The following is a 19,353-nucleotide window of genomic DNA, read 5'->3' as shown; positions in this document are numbered from 1 at the left end:
AGCAAACTTAACTGAATGGTCCTATGTGCCACGAGATGCTCTATATCGTCAAAATATGACATAGGAAAAAAGATTAGGGTTTATAAATGTTAATGTCAAGTGCTTCAAAGAACTGGAAACATTTGAGTGAAACCAAATACACTCAAATTTTTTTCAAAGACAACAGTGTTAGAATAAGAACCGTTACGTTTTTGCATGCATGTTGGCGTGTTTTTTTCATGTATTTGAGCATCATTGTATAGCTTAATCAGCACTCAGAGTTTGACAATTTCTCAAATTGAGCCATCTGAGTGTTAAAGGGACTGTACAGTACTGGTTGAGGTGGGGATTCATGTTTTGAACATTCCTAAGTGAGATAATGAAGTTTTATGAAGTATGAAAGAGCATGTAATTTTAAGAATGATTCAACGTTTATTTGATGAAAATTGATTTTCAAATGGCTGAGATATCCCAAAAAGTGCTAATAATAAAAGGTGACATGCCACAACTTTATTAGGATCTATTTGTTTCACCTTGTTTTTGGATATCTCAGCCATTTCAAAACCGATTTTCATCGAATAAACTTTTGATACCCCTTAGAACTGCATGCTCTTTGACATCTCATAGAGTGATTTCTGAATATCTCTCAAAACGTTAAAAGCTAAATCCTCACCTCGACCAGAACTGTACACACCCTTTATTTAAACTCTTTATGAGGTTTGAGTGCTGAATGGCACAGAAAACTCAGTAGTGTTTTACACCTTGTCCAAAGTCCCTGGCACAGAAGGAGTTAAAGGACAAGTTCACCTTCATTAACACAAGGATTGAGAGAATGCAGCAATATTAGTAGAACACATCATTGAAAGTTTGAGGAAAATCGAACAATCCATTCAAAGTCATGAATTTTTGAAGTTTCTGCTTAGTCACTGCTAGATGAGAAGACTACTGCAGCTTGTGATGTCACGTGTGTGGAACACTTTAAAGAAAATATAAAGAAAATTCGACATATTTTCCCTGTTTTCGCATTATAAAAAAAATGCTTGACATGCCTCTTTCAGAAGGCAGGGGAATGATTTTACCTTTAACATACTTTAGTGACACGTTGAGGAAATGTGCACTTTTTTCAAAAAATATAATTTTTTGGAATTTCTCTTTATATTTTCCTTATATCTTTCTACGCATGTGACATCGTACTCTGTAGTAGTTTTCTCATCCAGCAGTGACTGAACAGATTTTTTAAAGAATTCATAACTTTGAACTGATTGTCCAATTTTCCCCAAACTTTCACTGATGTGTTCTACTATAATTGCTGCATTCTCTCAGTCCACATGTATGCAAAGTTGGACTTGTCCTTAAAGTTACGTCTTTAACCTTTCGTGAACAGTATCAGGCAGAGCCAGTGATCAAGAGGGAAATATGTCACACTGCTCTCTAAAGAATGCTGTTGATATTTTGCGAGGAACAGAATGTGTCAGTGCACCAAGCTGTGAATGTCATATAATATTCCCTGTGATGGTTTGATTTCTGGAAACGTGCCCATCTGATGGCTTTCTAGCTCATTTCACGCTAACTCAATTGTGACCAATTTCAGCCGTAGACGTCAATCTAAATGGATACGTGACACTTCTGATATGCGATGTTACCCAACACTAACATCACACATAATACATTTTTGCCAGATGAGCTCATAGGAGGATGAGAAAATGTATTTTTATTTCATGTCCTTGGGAAACATGAGTATTTTTTATGGACATATTGGAATTCATCATTGATGATAGAGTTAGAAGCCCTCTAGATGTTCAAAGGGATAGATCCACCAGTGGCCTTAGGGTGCCACAGGGGAGAGCCCATGCGTCATGAAAAATCACACTCAAAATCCAGCTCTATTTTGTATTAGCTATTTAAATGTGGTCCATAGTCCAGTTTGGAATGTTTTTTCTCATTCAGTTGCCTTACCATAAACTGTCTCTGTTCATAGGTCTGCAAGTAACAGAAGTGTGGGTAATTGCATACAATTAACAAGCCCTGTACTGTTCTGGTTCATATAGCGAAGGTTGTGAATGATAAATATATCATAATTATGATATAAATGTGGACCATAAATATAAGTGTGGACTACACAGTCCCATCTGGTTCTACGGTAAGTTATCAATGGGAATATCTAGCTTTTACATTCAAAGAGAAAAAATGATTAAACTGCAACACTCGTTCATAATCTCGATCTCAGAATGGATCTTTTATCTTTATTCCAATAACCTACTGTAAAACCAGAATTATTTGCAACATGAAACTTTCCCGAGTTGGAGCTGATAGCCTTTTTCAACCCATAAAACTTTCAGGAATTGTCACTGACATTCAATGCACTGGGTGGACATTAAAGGTACAGTTACCTTTGGGAGCAGTGATTTGAAAAATGTTCAAGATATCACCTTTCATGCATATGTGTAGGTCTGTTGTACCACAAAACATCCTCCCCTATAAGATTTTTGCAGTAAAGCCTAAAATATAAGGAGATGTCAGTATTTTTCTCAATAAACCGTAACTGTAGACGGTTTAGTCTGGAAACAGTTTTATTGTAACTATTGTTCACATTTTGTACAATGTACAATACTTAACATCGATTATACTGATTCAGATTTTCACAGTGGTTGTTTCTATCCCTAACTCACATTTTAGAACTATTTTAAAGCACTAATGCTGGGTTTTTGTTTCATCTGCAAATGGTAAATTATGCCTTTAACTTTTGTGTGCATTTTACTCCCCAAAACATGGCTCCTCCCAAAATTTGCAGAAGTGCATGCGAGAATTTCCAGCTTTGCAGTAGGCCTAATTGTTCACAAGGGAATAGCAGGATAGATTTGGTATTTGCCAAATGGTAGTGTCTTGGAGATGAAATCCATGCTTCAGTGAGCATCTTCCCTGTGTGGATCAGCTGCTAATTCAACATCTCTGACTCCTCACACCATCTTAACCCGTTGAAGACCGGTCCCGAGTATTCTTGGGCAGGTGTCTATGAGAAATGCATGTTATAGCAATATCAGCACATCCTCAACGGGTTAACCCTTCACAATTGAACCACTCATATCAGGAAATCCCTCAACCTCCTGCTGCAGTCTTTAGCATGTGTCTGTGTGCATGTGGGCATTAATGGACAAGTTCACCTTCATAAACATAAGGATTGAGAGAATGCAACAATATTAGTAGAACACATCAGTGAAAGTTTAAGGAAAATTGGACAATCGATGCAAAAGTTATGAATTTTTAAATCTTTTGTGTTGGAACCGCTGGATGAGGAGACTACTAAGGCTCGTGATGTCATATGAGTACAACAGTATAAAGAAAATGTAAAGAAAATTCAACATATTTTCACTTTTTTCGCATAATAAAAGAGCACTTGACTTGCCTCTTTCCAAAGGCAATGGGAATAATATTACCCATAACATATGTCAGTAACGAGTCAAGGGAATGTGTACTTCTTTCAAAAGATAAAATTTTGTGAAATTCTCTTTATATTTTCCTTATATTGTTGTACGCATGTGACATCATACACTGCAGTAGTCATCTCATCCAGCGGTGACTGCACAAAAACCTCAAAAATTGATAACTTTTGAATGGATTGTCCGATTTTCCTCAAACTTTCAGTGATTTGTTCTACTAATATTGCTACATTCTCTCAATCCTTATGTTAATGAAGGTGAACTTGTCCTTTAAAGGTAGTGTTTACCATTGGGAGCAGTGATTTAAAAAAGGTTTGAGTTATCACATTTGATGCATATGTGTTCATCAGTTGTATCACAAAATGTCCTACCATTTGAAAATTTTGCAATAAAGCCTAAAATTTAAGGAGATATCACTATTTTTCACAGTAAATTTTAACTGTAGACAGTTTAGTCTAGAAACATTTTTATTATAACTTTTGTTCACATTTTGTATATGTAACAATATTTAGCATTAGCTTATATATACTGGTTTACATTTTGACATTGGGTGTTTCTATCCCTAACTCACATTTTAGAACTATTTTGAAGCACTAAAGCTTGGTCTTTGTTTCATCTGCAAATGGTAAACTATGCCTTTTAATATTGTAAAAGTGGATATATTCGTGCAAGTTATTTTTCACACTCTGCCAAGTAAGATCAATTTCGGGTGTTTTTAATTTTGCGGAATCAAGACATTATAATGGTACATACAACAAGCAAAAATATTTGTGTGCTTTTCTTTACGCGCTAGTTTCTGATCACACGAATTGTGTGAAAATTTCCACTTTTACAGTAATTGGGTGGGCTTGTGTGTGAAAATATATGAAGAGTTTGTTTGCAAAAACCGATAAGTCCATATTTGCCAAATGGAGATATTTGCCATTAAAGGTCAAGAAAAATAAAGAGAATAATAAGAAAATTTTTGCTTCTTTTGACCATAACTTCAAAAATATACCTTTATATGTAGTGACCAATATATCATTTAAAAGGTATTATTTTGTACTTTATGACAGAGATCGTACTTCAAAATCTTCAAAAATGGACTTATCGGTTTTTGCAAACAAACTCTTCATATGTTTATTTACCCGATTCATATCATTCCTGTATCACCCCAGTGTGTAATTCAATCACTGTATTAAGATACACTTTGGTCTTTATCCATGCAAAATAGTGTGACATTTATCGCTTACTTTAGTGAGTAGAAGTTCGAGGAGTTGACGTTCAGGGAAACCACTAGGTGCTAAAATGGCTCAGTCATGCCAGTGGAATGCTGATTGGGATTGACTTGTGACATGTAGGAGCTGCATCCATCATGTGTTTGTGGCATTAATGGTCCAATATCTCAACTTCCATAAATGCTTTCTTTGGTTGATCGTGTTAACTTGCACAAGGGAAAATATTCCACAGCCTGAAAGCCAAGCGAGACATTTTGAACTTGTTGATTGTAGGATCCTGTTGTGCTATGTGTAAACTCTATGGGTGAACTCAGAAACAACTGATAAACTGTAGTAATTAGTTTATTCCAGACAATACTGTAAAAGAGGCCCTCTGTTAATTATTGTAGTGGTGCATGATGGGATAGGAGACGTGTAACAGAGCCTGTTCAGGATCAGAATCATCCTGTAGATGAATGTTTTGGTGAACACACACTGACATAGATGATAAAGTATTTGATTGAAAAATAATCATATTTAAGCTGGAATTTGGGCCAATATCATGACACACATAAGATTTTAATACATACTTGCCAACTCTACCACATTTGGTGGTAGACTGCCACTTTTGAGAGATTTCAGTAACATTCAAGCTAGCGTTGCTGGCGTAGGCAGCATATATTCTACCACTTTCTCAAATGAAAATATTAGAAGTCGTAGAAAGTTGTCATTGAAACTATGATATAGGGCCTATTCAATATGTGAATGCCACATTTTGCTATAAACAGCTGGTCTTAGGTGGTAAATGGACTTTAGACAACTTTGAAGGGAACTTGAAGGTCCCCACCACCTTTTGAGGAATCACTGGCACGGTACTTGGAGTGAGGGGGTGGGAGTGTTTAGTTTGGCGACCAAGGGTCATGTCGTAGGTCAAGCAGAGGTCACGGAAGGTCAGCAGCTGAGCTGGTTCTATTTACCTGCCTCTGAAATGTTAGAAGTCCTCTCTAGGGCTAGCTAATATTTTCTACTACCTCTACTACCTTCAAGACAAGTGGCTGAAAATGGAAGGAAGGAAAGAAAAAAAGGACACGAAGTAAAAGAAAGAAGAGAAATGGAGAGGAAGAAGTGTAATCCTGAGGAATGTCCACATTTTCTCAAATCCCTCGTGGGTGTTTGTGCATTTGTGTGTGCTAACCTGGGAGAGAAATCCCTTCATGCATGCATGGCCATGGCAAATGTAAGTTTGTGACAAGAGATGGTATTGAATCCTACTCGCGAACAAATGCACCCAGACCTAGGTACGGTATACATGTGCGTAATATAAACACTGGAAACTTGTGGTCTTTGTATTTTCAGTTTTGGCAACATTCAAATCAGTCACAATATCAGTGCTCCCATCTAGTCTCCCCCATTGTGCTGGAGGCATATCCAGAAAATTTGTTCTCTTCCTTACTTGACCAAAAAGTATAGAAAATTTCCCTGATTTGGGAAGTATGTCAGTCTATTGCGTATCCTGACAATTACCCCCAGAGGGCAATTCCCCCCCCCCCCCCCCCACTAAATACTGGTTAGTTATAAGGCTAGAGTAAAGATTAGGGTTAGGTTTAGGGTTAGGAGTGTGGATTAGGATTAGGGTGATAGGTTCAAGATGAGGATTATTGGTTCAGGATTAGGATTATAGGTTCAAGATTAGGAATATCGGTTCAGGATTAGGATTAGGATTAGGGCCATAGGAGAAGGGTCAGGGGTAATTGCCCAGGGGGTAATTGCCCTAGACCCAGTCTATTGATGTGCATGCAACAGACAAACCTCTCCCTGATTGCCCCATGGAAGATCTCTTATTTTGATGTATGAATGTTGGCAGCATCCATCAGGACAGTGTGAAAAAACATGAACAAACTGAATTTTGGACAGCTGGTGAAAAAAGGAAACAGTCCTTTGTGTTCTGTTTGATTTTAAGCACGGGTCCTAGTGCCAATATGAGTCAAGTTTCTTTGCATGTGAATAGCAGTCTGTCAATTTTTAATGCACATCATCAGTGATATTGATAGAAAGTTGCAATTTTGCCACTAATATTTAATGTTCGACCACAATCGACGATGGACTGTGAATAGTGTGATGGCTCTCCTGTTTGTGAGTTGAGGGCATCATGGTGGTCCATAAACTTCTACTACTTGGTCTTCACTAGAATGGATGATCAGATTTAACCCTACTCTGAAGGGACCCATTTTTTAGGAGCAAAGATGGTTGAATGGTCAGTGTTGTTCCCCCCCCCAAAAAAAAAAAAAAACAAAACAAAACAAAACACAACAACCAACAACAACAACAACCCTAGAAGAACTTTGATTAACCCTTTGAGAATGAGTCCTGAGTATACTCGGGCAGGGGTCTATGAGAAATGTGTGTTGTAGCAAAATCAGCCCGTCGTCAACGGGTTAAATCCTCTTCTCTTCCTCATTGAAAAATAAGGTCTAGAAGGTCTAAGCTTGAATGTTTGTATGGTGCAAAAGCGAAGAAGAAAACATGTGTTTTGTGTGCATCATTTATGGTTGTCAGGATAACTGAAATGTGGTTGAGAACTTGATTTTGTAGTGGCGTGAGAACCCACAAGTCAATTCATCAGGTATGCTGTTTTTGTTTTTTTGCCAATTTCCTCTTCCATGGATCAGCCATGTTTGTTTTAGTGTACTCAAGAGAGAGTCTCTCCTGAGATTCTCGCCCATCCTGTACTCTTCACTTCTGGCTCTTTTCCTCTGGGCATTATTTTCGGTTGTGGTTTCTAGAAAGCGATTGAATTAGTTTGTCCCATCGATCATGTTTGATCACTAACACATGTGAACTGTCACTGTAAGATGCAGGTGAATTTACTCTGTGAAAGTCCAAGGGTAAACCCTTTTATTCTAAATGTTGGCTAGACTCTAACCAATTCACTCTAATCTGTTCTTCTTCTTTCTTACTGAATACTCAAGCTTATGGTGCAGGCTCTGTCTGACAATTGAGGATTTCATCAGTGTATTTGAATGCTGTGAGACATTAGGGATCCAGAGAGACTTCAAAATCGTAGGTTGATTTGCAAAATGGCATTAACTTAGCATAACTTGTAACAGTACCATTTTGCATCTGCAGTTGGAATGGGTGACAATGATGACAAAATGTGATAACTAACTTTGTATTGCTTCCTGTGATGATTTTGTTTCTTTCTTCTAAATCCATAGCTTTCTACATAATGTGATTATCAGAAGGTCCTTGTGTGACATGCTTTTTCTTGAAGTAATTAGTTACAGGCCTGAAGGCAAAGGAATTGAAATAAAATCAACATCTGTCAGTATACATATTTCTGTTCGTATGAATTTCTGCATCATACTTCTTTAATCCGTTGAAGACTAGTACCAAGTATACATGGTAAGGTATCTAAGGGAAATGCATATTGTAGCAAATTCAAACCATCCTCAACAAGTTAAAACTGGTGTTAGAAGGAAATAAACTACCGGGTGATTCATGTAACACATGTCTTCTTATGGGAATATGCTCACCTATTTGTCAGCACCCTGTAAAAAGATTGCATCTATTGATAGATTACTTGTTGATTACTCCATGATAAAAGCAATGTAGATGGAGAGTTGATGAATGAAAGATATGGGAGAAAGAAACATAGGAGGGTTTAGGAGTAGAGGGGCATTTATGGGCAGTCAGTATGCTTGCAAAGGGTATACAGGTATACCTCACCCCCCCCCCACCCCTTTTCCTTCTGGGCGTGTGTATAGCTCAAAGGAATAGATTAAAACAAGATGATGTCGCCATCAAAACAGACTTGTCAATAGACAGACAGACGGACAGACGGGCGGGCTGGGATGATAGACAGCTTCCACAAGGGGCATGGTAGGGTGCACAGATCGAAGGAGATGCATCGTAGGAGAAATGAAATAGAAGGTGTGAGGATGACGCTGGCGTTCTGAAGGGTATAATGAAGATGCGAATCGGCAAATCGAGCAACATGCATAATCTGTGAAGGAGCGGCGTGTGAGAGATTATCGATCCCCGTCTCCGCCGATCGATATTTTGAGACAACACGTGACTTGCAGTGCCACGAGCAGCAGTCTTGACTTACATCTCTTCCGTGATCCCAGAACTTGATTATGGCTGACTCGCCATCGATATTTTCCCCCGACTTTGAGAGGCCTAAGGTGGTGAGAGGGAGGTTCTTCGTTTCCCTTCCTGATGACTTGTCACAAATCACAACTTATTTGGTTGGTTTCCCCCTGCCATGTAGCTCCTATAATTGCAATATTGTTATTTCTTTTCAGCAAAATAAAATCATGATGAAATAAGCCTCTGAAGGCATTCCTATTAAACAAGCTGTATTGCACCACCTAATCAGTGTGTCATTTCAATACTGTATAGGCCTATGCATACTATTTCAATATTATTATCTTTCAATACTATTTCATCAATACTGTGCCACTTTGAGACCTAACTACTTCAAGATTTTACCATTGCAGTGCTATACCAATTCTAGACCGTGCTATTACAAGACCAATAAATTGTTGGACCCTCAATACTGTTGCATGGATGGAACCAGGGAAGTAGTGATATTTTGGCCCCAATTTGATGTTCAAACTTATAGGGCCTGAAAGTTGGAGTCTTTGCCAGTAATATGTAGGGTAAGGAGAGATATGTCACTAAATGATCATTGAATCTCTCCCATGTAACAGTGATGGTGATTGTCCACATTATGAACTATAAATGTGTGATAGAGTTTGATTGGTCTGCACTTGTTTCTTCCTGCTGATTTACTTATGAAAGCTTGGTTGATGAAGGGGATGTTGAGTTCAAGAAACCTCCACCAGTCTGACAATGATCCTCCGGTTTTGTGTGCCGGAAGAAGAGGGCATCTCTTCAGAATGAAGCAGTGTTCGCCCCCCTTCTTGGTTATTTGAGGAGCTTACCTCCAGTGCTGCCCAGGGCTTGACTGTAATAGAACTGGGAGGTGGAAGAGATATCTTCCACCTCCTTGGTAGAATCACAATGAGCAGTGGTGACTGCTGGTATAATTGTTCCTTGGGGAGATGGAGGGAAACTCGAAAGGTTTTTGGGGATGACTAGCTTTCCAGAGCAAAGCTGACCCCCACCCCCCCCCCCCTTTTCTCATGCCCTGCTTTGGTTGATGAAGGGGGTAGGGTTGGAAGGGGTAACTCTTGTGACTGTTATGATATTGTTTGTATTTTGTGTCATGATTTATGATGTTTACAAATGATGCTACTGGGGGAGGGGGTGGGGTGTGGGTAGATTTCTCTGAAAAGTTGTAATACAGGGCCATGGTTGGAAGGTGCCAACATGGACAAAAATATTTCCTGCCTGTTTGTTTACTCATGTGCAGCTTGAGAGACTCCTTGTTAGACCATGGAGCTACCAAGTAGCTCCATGGTTAGACTATGGCTGTAGTTGCTCTCTTGATGTGATTGGGAAAGTTCTTCCGAAGCAGCTGTGTGCAGTGGAGTCTGCATACCTAAGCCCCTCATTTTATTTGCAAAAGTGAAGAAGGTTATGTTAGGTGTCTTCTGTAGGAGGCATCGAAGCAACTTGGTACACTTGGATACACCATGTGAATTTGAGCGATCCTCCTCAGTAGAGACTCAAGTCTGAAAGACATCTCAATCATATTCTTCTTATTTCGTTCCTGCACTCTCAATAGTGGCAAGACAAAAGTTGGATGAAGCTCCTTTTCTTTATTGAAATATAAAAAAATACAGAAAGTATATCGTCGCTGGGGCGACAAGACTTCATATCTACAAAATGTCAAATGTTCAGGAGAGCCAAAAACATGGCGGCCAAAGCACTATACCGAATGGGATAGCCTTTCCTTTGACATGCCGTGGTGGCTTCATTTTTGGAGTAAGACAGTTGGGATTTGGACAGGACATCACTTAACCCATTATTTGACTATTAATCCAAAAAAGTAATTTTCAGCAAAATTGCAGATACAAGGTTTTGTCACCCCAGTGACGATATGTACTTTCTTGTAAAGAACCTTATAAAATAGTCTCTTTTTTATGGGGGGGGGGGGGGGGTAAGAATGACCAGGCAATAGAAACTTTCTGTCCCCCTCTTCTTTCTGATGTATCTATCCTACCTGCCCCAAGGTGGATTTTGCGGTTTTTGCGGTAGCTTCTGCATCCACTTACACACTTGGCTGAAGGGATTTTTGTGCCTGTGGTGGTGGTGAGATGAAGGTGTCGGGGTGTAGGCGAGGCAGTGTAAAGCCCTGTGGCTGATATATGATAACTAGCTGTATCTGCCCTTCTAGACTGTTTTGAGAGTGTAGGTTATTTCTTGTAGTGACTGTACTCCTTGCCCAATCAATAGATGCCCAAGTATGTAGAGAGATTTTGTCTCATTCTTATTCAATCCAACTTCCCTCCTGATTACAATGCTTATGATCCAAAATACAACCATTATATTGCTACTATTTCATTGCCCCACCCTCTCATAGAAAGCATCATTCTGTCACTTTCTTATTATAAATGATACCTGTATTTTCCTCGAGTCATTCATTACAAAAAAGTATACAGTATTATATGAATATAAAAAGGTAAAATTACATATAGTACAGATAACATTATATACAAGCTTATACAAAACAAATACAATTCAATATTGTGTTAATAAAACATAAATGATTGTTATTAATTCAGTTTGTAGAAAGTTTTAGAAAACTTTTGAAAGTTTGAGGGTTTTTTGCAAAAATACTGCAGTTTTTTTTCAAGTAGTAAAATGATGGTAAAGACTTCAATATGAGATTTTTTAAAGAAAAACGAGAGAGGGTATGGGCTACTCTACAAATGTTTGATCAGAGGGTTGAAAATCGATTGAAAATTTCAATCACTATTCATGTATGTATTTAGCCTTGGGAAATGGAAGAATTTGAGACATTTATTCTTTATTAGGACCATGTCTGGTTTTAGTAAAAGGCTGGAAAAGGCCATATTCTTTTTCAGATAATGGTGTGAAGGGATAGAAAGAAAAAATGGGGGTCAAAGAAGAGGAGAAAAGAGAAGTCAGATACAGAGAAGGGGGAAAAGAAGAAGGAGGAGAAGATGGAGGGAAGAGATGGAAGGAAGGTAGAAAGAGTTGGAGGAAGAGAGAGAAGGAGGGGAGGGGATAGAGAAAGAGATGAGAGCTGTTAGTTAAGATGACATCTGACACTAATGAGATGGAACGAGTGATGGGGTTTGATGCAATCCGGAACGCATCATCATGGTGCTAACTGGCTCCGGCTGCTTTCTTCATCCTCCGTGCAGGGATGGAGGATTAACTCCTACCAGGACCGATGTGTGTGTGTGTTTCCCATTTTAGCTACAAAGTAATTTGCCCATTCAGCCACCATTACCATGTCATTGAGTAATTTGGAGGTCATGAGGAGTTTGTAATGTCTTTGTTCACGTAATGAGTTTGTTCGTGTCAAGATTGATGAAGTTGTCACGTAGCACCAATTTCGGTTTGTAATGATTACTGGAGTCATGCTAAAGTTTGTGAGTTTATCTTTTCTAAATGTTTTACCCGACAGGCTTTAAAGGGATTTGAAGGATTGCTGGTGCCCGTAAGCTTCAACAGCAAAATTAGTTGCCAAAAACCATGGTTCAGTTTCTTGATGACATCACTGTATTTCAGTTCATCATATTTGTACATTCATACAACTATTTGATATCATATCAATTACACTGGACATTGATGTAATTTGTTTTTTTACTTACTTCTGTTTGATTGCTTTATCTATGAGTATGAAGTAAATGTCTTTTCTTCACTTTTAATTATGATGTTATATGTCTCGTCTTATGTTCTATCGATTGTTTTAAGATATTTCTGTTTGAAATGTGGAACAATTGAACCAAACCAAACCAAACCAAACCAAACCAAACCAAACCAACCAAACCAAACCAAACCAAACCAACCAAACCAAACCAAACCAAACCAAACCAAACCAAACCAAACCAAACCAAACCAACCAAACCAAACCAAACCAAACCAAACCAAACCAAACCAAACCAAACCAAACCAAATGGAGTTTTATGGAGGCCTGGAGGTCTGGATTTCTTTATCTTATATTGGAATTAAGAATCAATCAAATCAAGTTAAATGGCATTGTTCATTCCTCAATGATCCCAACAGATTGCCAATCAGAGGGTGCCTTACACCAGGTGATGCAGCGTTGCCATGGTAGGAGACAGTGCATCGTCAAGGCGGGGACCAAGATCTTTGGTGACCCCTGTCCCGAGGGCACCTTCAAATACCTCCAAGTGCTGTATGCTTGTGGTAAGTGATGCAATGTTGCCATCTTTAAACAACTTTGTGGTGGTGGGTGTTGCCTTTTTTCTTCCATCCTACCATTGTGTGGGGAATTGTGTTTGCTGTCTACTAAGTATGATTTTTTTTTTGACAAAATAAATGCATTGACTTTTGTGACTTTGTGTATGTATGTGTGTGTGTGTGTGTGTGTGTGTGTGTGTGCAGTGGCGGATCCAGAGGGGGGCACGCCGGGTGCGTGCCCCTCTTTATTTTTTTGTCTAAACAAAAGAAAGAAAAAGAAAAAGAAAATGGGGGGGGGGGGCATGCGCCCTCCTTTAATTTTGTAAGGCGCTTTCCCTTTACCGAATTCCTGGATCCGCCCCTGTGTGTGTGTATGTGTGTGTGTGTGTGTGTGTGTACTTGCTATGTGTAGGTGGTTCCTTTGTTTCTGCATATCTGTACTTGAGATTATGTTGATTTAATGGGGGGGGGGGGGAGGAGGTGCTAACACAAGTATTGCAAACATAGCTCTGAAGGAACATGAGGTCGTTAACCAAGGCTTTTATTTTCCAGTACTCCACGGGATTGTGTACCGTGTATCGATCGCTAGACATTGGAGATTTGTCATGAATATTTACTCCACCCTGTGTATAGACAATCCTCTTCAAATAGATAATGTCTGCTCTCTAAGCAAGATATGAATGTATTGAATCATAGATGCTGTACTTCAAAGGAAGCCGACTGGAATATCAGCATTTCAGATCTCTGTGTCAGAACTATTTGAGATCATGATAGTCATGTTTAAATTAACCTTTCAAGCCAGTAGAGTCATTATCATTGGTTTGTCAAAGGCAACAATTGATTGATTCTTTCAGTAATGTGGGGTGATTGCAAACAAAGCATTTATTTGAACTTTTGTCAGTAAATATCTAACTAATTTACTGGAGAATCTGGAGTGGCATGAACAGCCTGAATTGCTGTCTCTCAGTATTGTGTTGATAAATATTCACTTTTCTTAGTATATTCATTTTTCTTAGTATGCCTTGAAACAAAGAGCATTCCTCTTTCCTTTAGGTCAAAACTGGGTGATATCTTCTTCCAAAATATATATTGCATTCAGTCAAGACAAGGAGATTTTCCTCGATGCAAGAGAAATAGGTGTAGTGCTCTGTCTCAATAATACTGATGGTACTTGTATGCAATTCTAGTTTCCACTCCCTTGGATGGCTGCTTTTTAGTTTTCTTCATATGTTATGTGCATGTATGAAGATGTAGTGATTGACTCAGATTAGCATGTTTTTATTTTCACCTGTTTAGTGTTCTTAAAACTCTCCCTTTTAATTGTTTTTGCTTTGTTTTCTTGATTTGCTTTTCTTATCAAATTATTGTCATATCAATATTGTTGTTAATCTCATTATTGATATTAGCAGCAATCTAATTATTATCATCCTTGGTAATAGGTGTGTACTGACTTCCCTAATGATTGAGGTGAATTTCAAAGACATGTAAAGTACAGAGAGAGGTGGTTGGAAAGACGTGGCTTCATTGTGGGAACCTCCCTGGGCCTCTGTCCTCTGTGACCATGTGAGCCCTGTCACTCGATTACAACCACACATTAGAAGCCAGCTAGCCAAACACCCCGTTGTCAGATGGAATCTCCGAGACGTCACTTCAGAGGGCTTCTGAAGACTCGCAGGGACGCGAAACCTAATCCCCGGCCGCATCGAGCCCGATTATGGCGATCATCTCCCGCTGTCTAGCACGATGTCGCAAAAATCTTTGCATCATTGCCAATGGATGGGCAAACGTGATTTCCAGCCCGTTTTGCTGTTAGGTTTTTTTTTCTCTCCTTTGCAAGAGGCGGCATTGCTTTGTTTATTTTTGTGAGATCTGGGGGATGAAGAATAGAGGACAAGGTCACACTGTTGTCTATAAGGTCTTATTTCTCCCACCCCCCCCCCCCCCACCACCACCACCACCACCACCACCAACAAAAGAGGATTCCCCATGTTGAATGCAGTTTGATCAGTGTTTTTCTTGGGGAGTGGGAAAGTGCAAAATTTTGTTCGGCACTACTTCATAGTGCACGTCCACATGAGATTTACATGAATCATACAGATTGGCTCTGAAAGGTCTATATAAACACAATCTTTTAAGAGAGAGAGAAATAGTCACATAGGGAAAGGGAGAGAGAGAGAGAATAAGACAGAGATAGAGAAAGATTGAGAGTTTGATTACTCTGAACCTCAACCTAAAAGTAGTTAATGAATAATTCAGGAATGTCTGTCCATTTGTAGACTCATTTCTCTCTGATGATTTGGATAGTTTCTTATTTCTGCACTTAAAGGACAAGTTCACCTTCATTAACATAAGGATTGAGAGAATGTAGCAATATTAGCAGAACACATCATTGAAAGTTTGAGGAAAATCGGACAATCCGTTCAAAAGTTATGAATTTTTGAAGTTTTAATGCAGTAACCACTGGATGAGAAGACTACTGTATTGTATGAATAACTTAGATGTCACATGCGTACAACAATACAAGGAAAATACAAAGAGAATTTCACAAAATTTCATCTTTTGAAAAAAGTACACATTCCCTTGACTCGTTACCGACATAGGGGTTAGGGGTAATATCATTCCCCCTGCCTTAAGAAAGAGGCAAGTCAAGTGCTCTTTTATTATGCGAAAAAAATGAAAATATGTTGAATTTTCTTTACATTTTCTTTATACTGTTGTACCCATATGACTCACAAGCTGTAGTAGTCTCCTCATCCAGCGGTTCCAACACAAAAATTTAAAAAATTCATAACTTTTGCATCGATTGTCCAATTTTCCTCAAACTTTCACTGATGTGTTCTACTAATATTGCTGCATTCTCTCAATCCTTATGTTTATGAAGGTGAACTTGTCCTTTAAGTTGTGTGCTGTTGGCCATATTTCTCAATCATGCAGTTTTACCAAGCTATGAGTGATTGCACTGCATTGTGAAGGAAAGTACTTTGCTTCATCTTCAGTGTAATGGAAATAGTACATGTATGTTAATCAAAGCCAATTTAACAACACAGCCAGCGTATTTGAAATTATGGCTCTGATTTGATTTGATGAATTTATTTATCAGTGATTTAAAACAGTCGATATGTTGAGTGTTGGACAGGAGAAACAGGTAGATGCTGTGGAGGAGGGGGGGGGGGGCCCTGAAGGTCAGTGGAATGATAGATGACCATCGCCATTTGGCTTTATTGCCCATTGAAACTAGTGACGTCCAGGTATGGCCTGTAGGTAATGGGGCTCTTGATGGATATGAACCAATGGAGGAGAGAAGTGTGACGAGGGTTGCATGGCTTTGATCCTACAGTGGCGTGACTTTGAGAAATTGGGGAGACTATTCCAGTGTATGGGAGATCATGATTAAACCCTGGGAACAAGTTTGAATAACTAGAACTCTGAATCTGTGGCAAAAGCTTTCAATGGGCTGATAAACAAGCCATAAACTAAGAGCAAAATGGCTTTCAAAGTCTAGGGTATCCATCTATAAGTATCATAACACATGCCATTTTACAATGACACAGAAGGCAGTAGCTCTAGTTATTGGAGACACTCTTTGGAATGTGGATCTATTGGTAGTTTTGGTAGCATCAGTAGATTCGCAGGAGCATTACGTGCTCAATGTTGTTAAGGATGTGTTTTTGCCTCCCAGCATACCTATCTTCCACATAAGCACACCAAGCTTTAGAGTAATAAGTGCTGTCATGTGACTTACTTCTTCACCTATACCACTTGTTTGCTAAGTCAGATGTTGTCCTCAGGAAAGCTAGTTTGGATCCCATGGAAAACCCTGAAAGACTCGGTAGCATGGGATATTACTGGAGAGGGAAGGCTGCCACGGCTCAAATGTATTCAAGAATCTCAGTAACAAATTGTGTAGGCCTACAGCTTCATCACTGATCTCTGTGTATGTTGCCTACACTGTACACACACAGCTTCGTGGGTTTTAGAATTCACACTAGCCGGAAGTAGCGAAAAATACATGAAAATTAATGTACAAGAAAAAATGTCTGCATTTACAGTAAGCATATGCTTGGATGCACATGTTCGCTGATGGATGCTGTGGTTTTCTGATATATTGATTCAAACACATAGGGAAATAGGGAAACTGACCAGAAATATGTTAAAAATTTGTGAATAAAGATGAACCAAGAAAATGGGATTCTAAGGGGATTGGAACCCAAGACCTCCAGATTGCTAGACCGATGCTCTCACCAACTAAGCTGTATGGAAAGACCTACCCTAGTATTGAAGAATAATAGCGACTTGGTATAGAAGATATTTCATTTGTTGTTCATGAGGTAAATGTCCTCAATCCAACCCCTACTACAGTGCACAATGTACCTCCAACACCTTCAGCTGGTAGACCCACTACACATTTTCATTGGTGTGACCCCATTTAACCTCGATTAGGAACAGTCCATGAATTATTTCTAAAGGCAGGTGAACTTTCATTCTAAGGCCACTAGATTTAATTACCCATCCCTGGATGGAGCAGAATGCAAGCAGAAAGTGGGCGTTATCGGGAGGAGAGATGCTATCAAGCTTAAAGTGAATAAGCACTAAATTTCCAAGTTGTCTTCAATATCATTAGAATAAAATCATGCAAACTAGAGTATCAGAAGTTGAATGAATATTCTGATTTAGAGTGAGAAAAATATGAAATTTCAACATTTCACCTGATTCCCAAGACATAAGTTACATTCACACGGAGGGTAATCGTCGATGGTAAGTGAGCATCAATGTTAATATCTTGCCCCGTACTCGTACTCTCTGATGCACGTCCACACTACATACACATCACATAAACTTAAAGATTGAACTTCCCCCAGAGCAGAGTCAAACTTGATGATTAAACCACGGAACTGGAAGAAACACGCACCTGTATCACTAGCAATAAACGCGATTATGTATGACGATACAGTATTGTGCAACACATTCTGTGGAGAGCTCTAACTGTTGATATTAGTGATTGCCACAAAAGTGCAGCAGATGAGGTCTTTCTGTCATTACCTCACAAGTCAGTCAAGTGTTGTGCATCCTTCACAAGAAGAAAAGTAGAAGGGAGTGGGAAAGGAAACAACTCATCAATGAGAGCGATTTAAGGGGAGGGGTTCCCAGTTGCAAACTTTTTAGTTGTGTACATGATTGGCTTCTTTTTTTTTCGTTCATGTTAAGAATGGAATAATTGTGAAATGATGACATTATGACATCATCTAATTTGCATATTGTATGTGGTTGCAGCCATCAATCATAGAAAAACATGTGAAACTCTGAAATTCAGTCCTTTTTTTTTATTTGTTTCAAATTTTTGTGACATTTGTGCCATACTGTTTGTTGATGTCAACTTATACAAAAGGAGATTTTCACTTTAAGGTAGAAGAGCTGCACCTGAATGAGAAGAGGGCTGCGGAAGTAACATGGCAAAATAATTGATGGCTGGTGAATTAAGGCAACAGGCCACTTTCCATCGATGGAACAGCTGCTGATAGCAGAAAGCTTTAAATGTTGCCAAATGAGTGATGCAATCAAAGAATTTAAAGGTTCTCGTTACCTTTGGGAGCAGTGATTTAAAAAAAAATTCAAAATATCACATTTGAGCATATGCGTAGGTCTGTTGTACCACGAAGTAGCCTACCATAAAACATTTTTGCAATAAAGCCTAAAATATAAGGAGATATCAGTATTTTTCTTAATGAACCGTAACTGTACAGTTGAGTCTGGACATTTTTTTTTTATTATAACTATTGTTCACATTTTGTATATTCAACAATACTTAACATCGATTTTACTGATTCATATTTTCACAGTGGTTGTTTCTATCTCTAACTCATATTTTAGAACTATTTTAAAGCACTGATGCTGGGTTTTTTGTTTCATCAGCAAATGGTAAATTATGCCTTTAAGGATTGTTTGGATGTGTGTGGTAAGATTTAAAGATTAGAGAGCAAGAGGAGAGAGTCATTCTCAGAAACACAAAAAGACAGATGTAAGCATTAGGTGCCATAATGCCTCTATCAAGTTCATTTACCCCTCTCCAAAGACGATCAGAAGTACATGAACTCTTGTGTAACACAGCAGAGTAACGATGGTACATGGACAGGAGGCCGGGGCATACTGCTCCTGTAGAAGGAGCACCTAATCCTCAACTTAAAGCATCACCAGTGGGCAATGTGATAAGTGCAGTCATGATTTCAGATGGATGTGATCTTTCACGTCACCGCCTCTGAAATTCCTTCACTCCATATTCTTTCCCCGTTGCGACTTATAGCACAAAGGAGCGAGAGAAGATAAAGAGGCACTTATCATGAGGATTATTTTTCAAAATTATCCTCCTGAACCACTGTAACTTTAAAATCCACTGTATTGTACTTGAACACCCACACTCTAAGAACATATCAGCTGTATCA

General features: G+C 38.8%; 1 protein-coding gene across 1 annotated transcript in view; it reads left to right on the top strand.

Annotated features, from left to right (window-relative positions):
* The window catches only part of LOC140243084 (uncharacterized), a 161,420-nt gene that overhangs the window by 99,230 nt on the left and 42,837 nt on the right, over window positions 1-19,353 (top strand). The window contains exon 5 of the mRNA XM_072322819.1: window positions 12,779-12,922. Within this exon, the coding sequence (XP_072178920.1) occupies window positions 12,779-12,922 (144 nt within the window). The remainder of the gene's footprint in view (window positions 1-12,778; window positions 12,923-19,353) is intronic.

Source organism: Diadema setosum, chromosome 19, assembly GCF_964275005.1.
Source record: "Diadema setosum chromosome 19, eeDiaSeto1, whole genome shotgun sequence".
Classification (NCBI taxonomy): domain Eukaryota; kingdom Metazoa; phylum Echinodermata; class Echinoidea; order Diadematoida; family Diadematidae; genus Diadema; species Diadema setosum.
The sequence above is the reverse complement of the archived record's forward strand: the minus strand, read 5'-3'. Positions and strand labels throughout refer to the sequence as shown.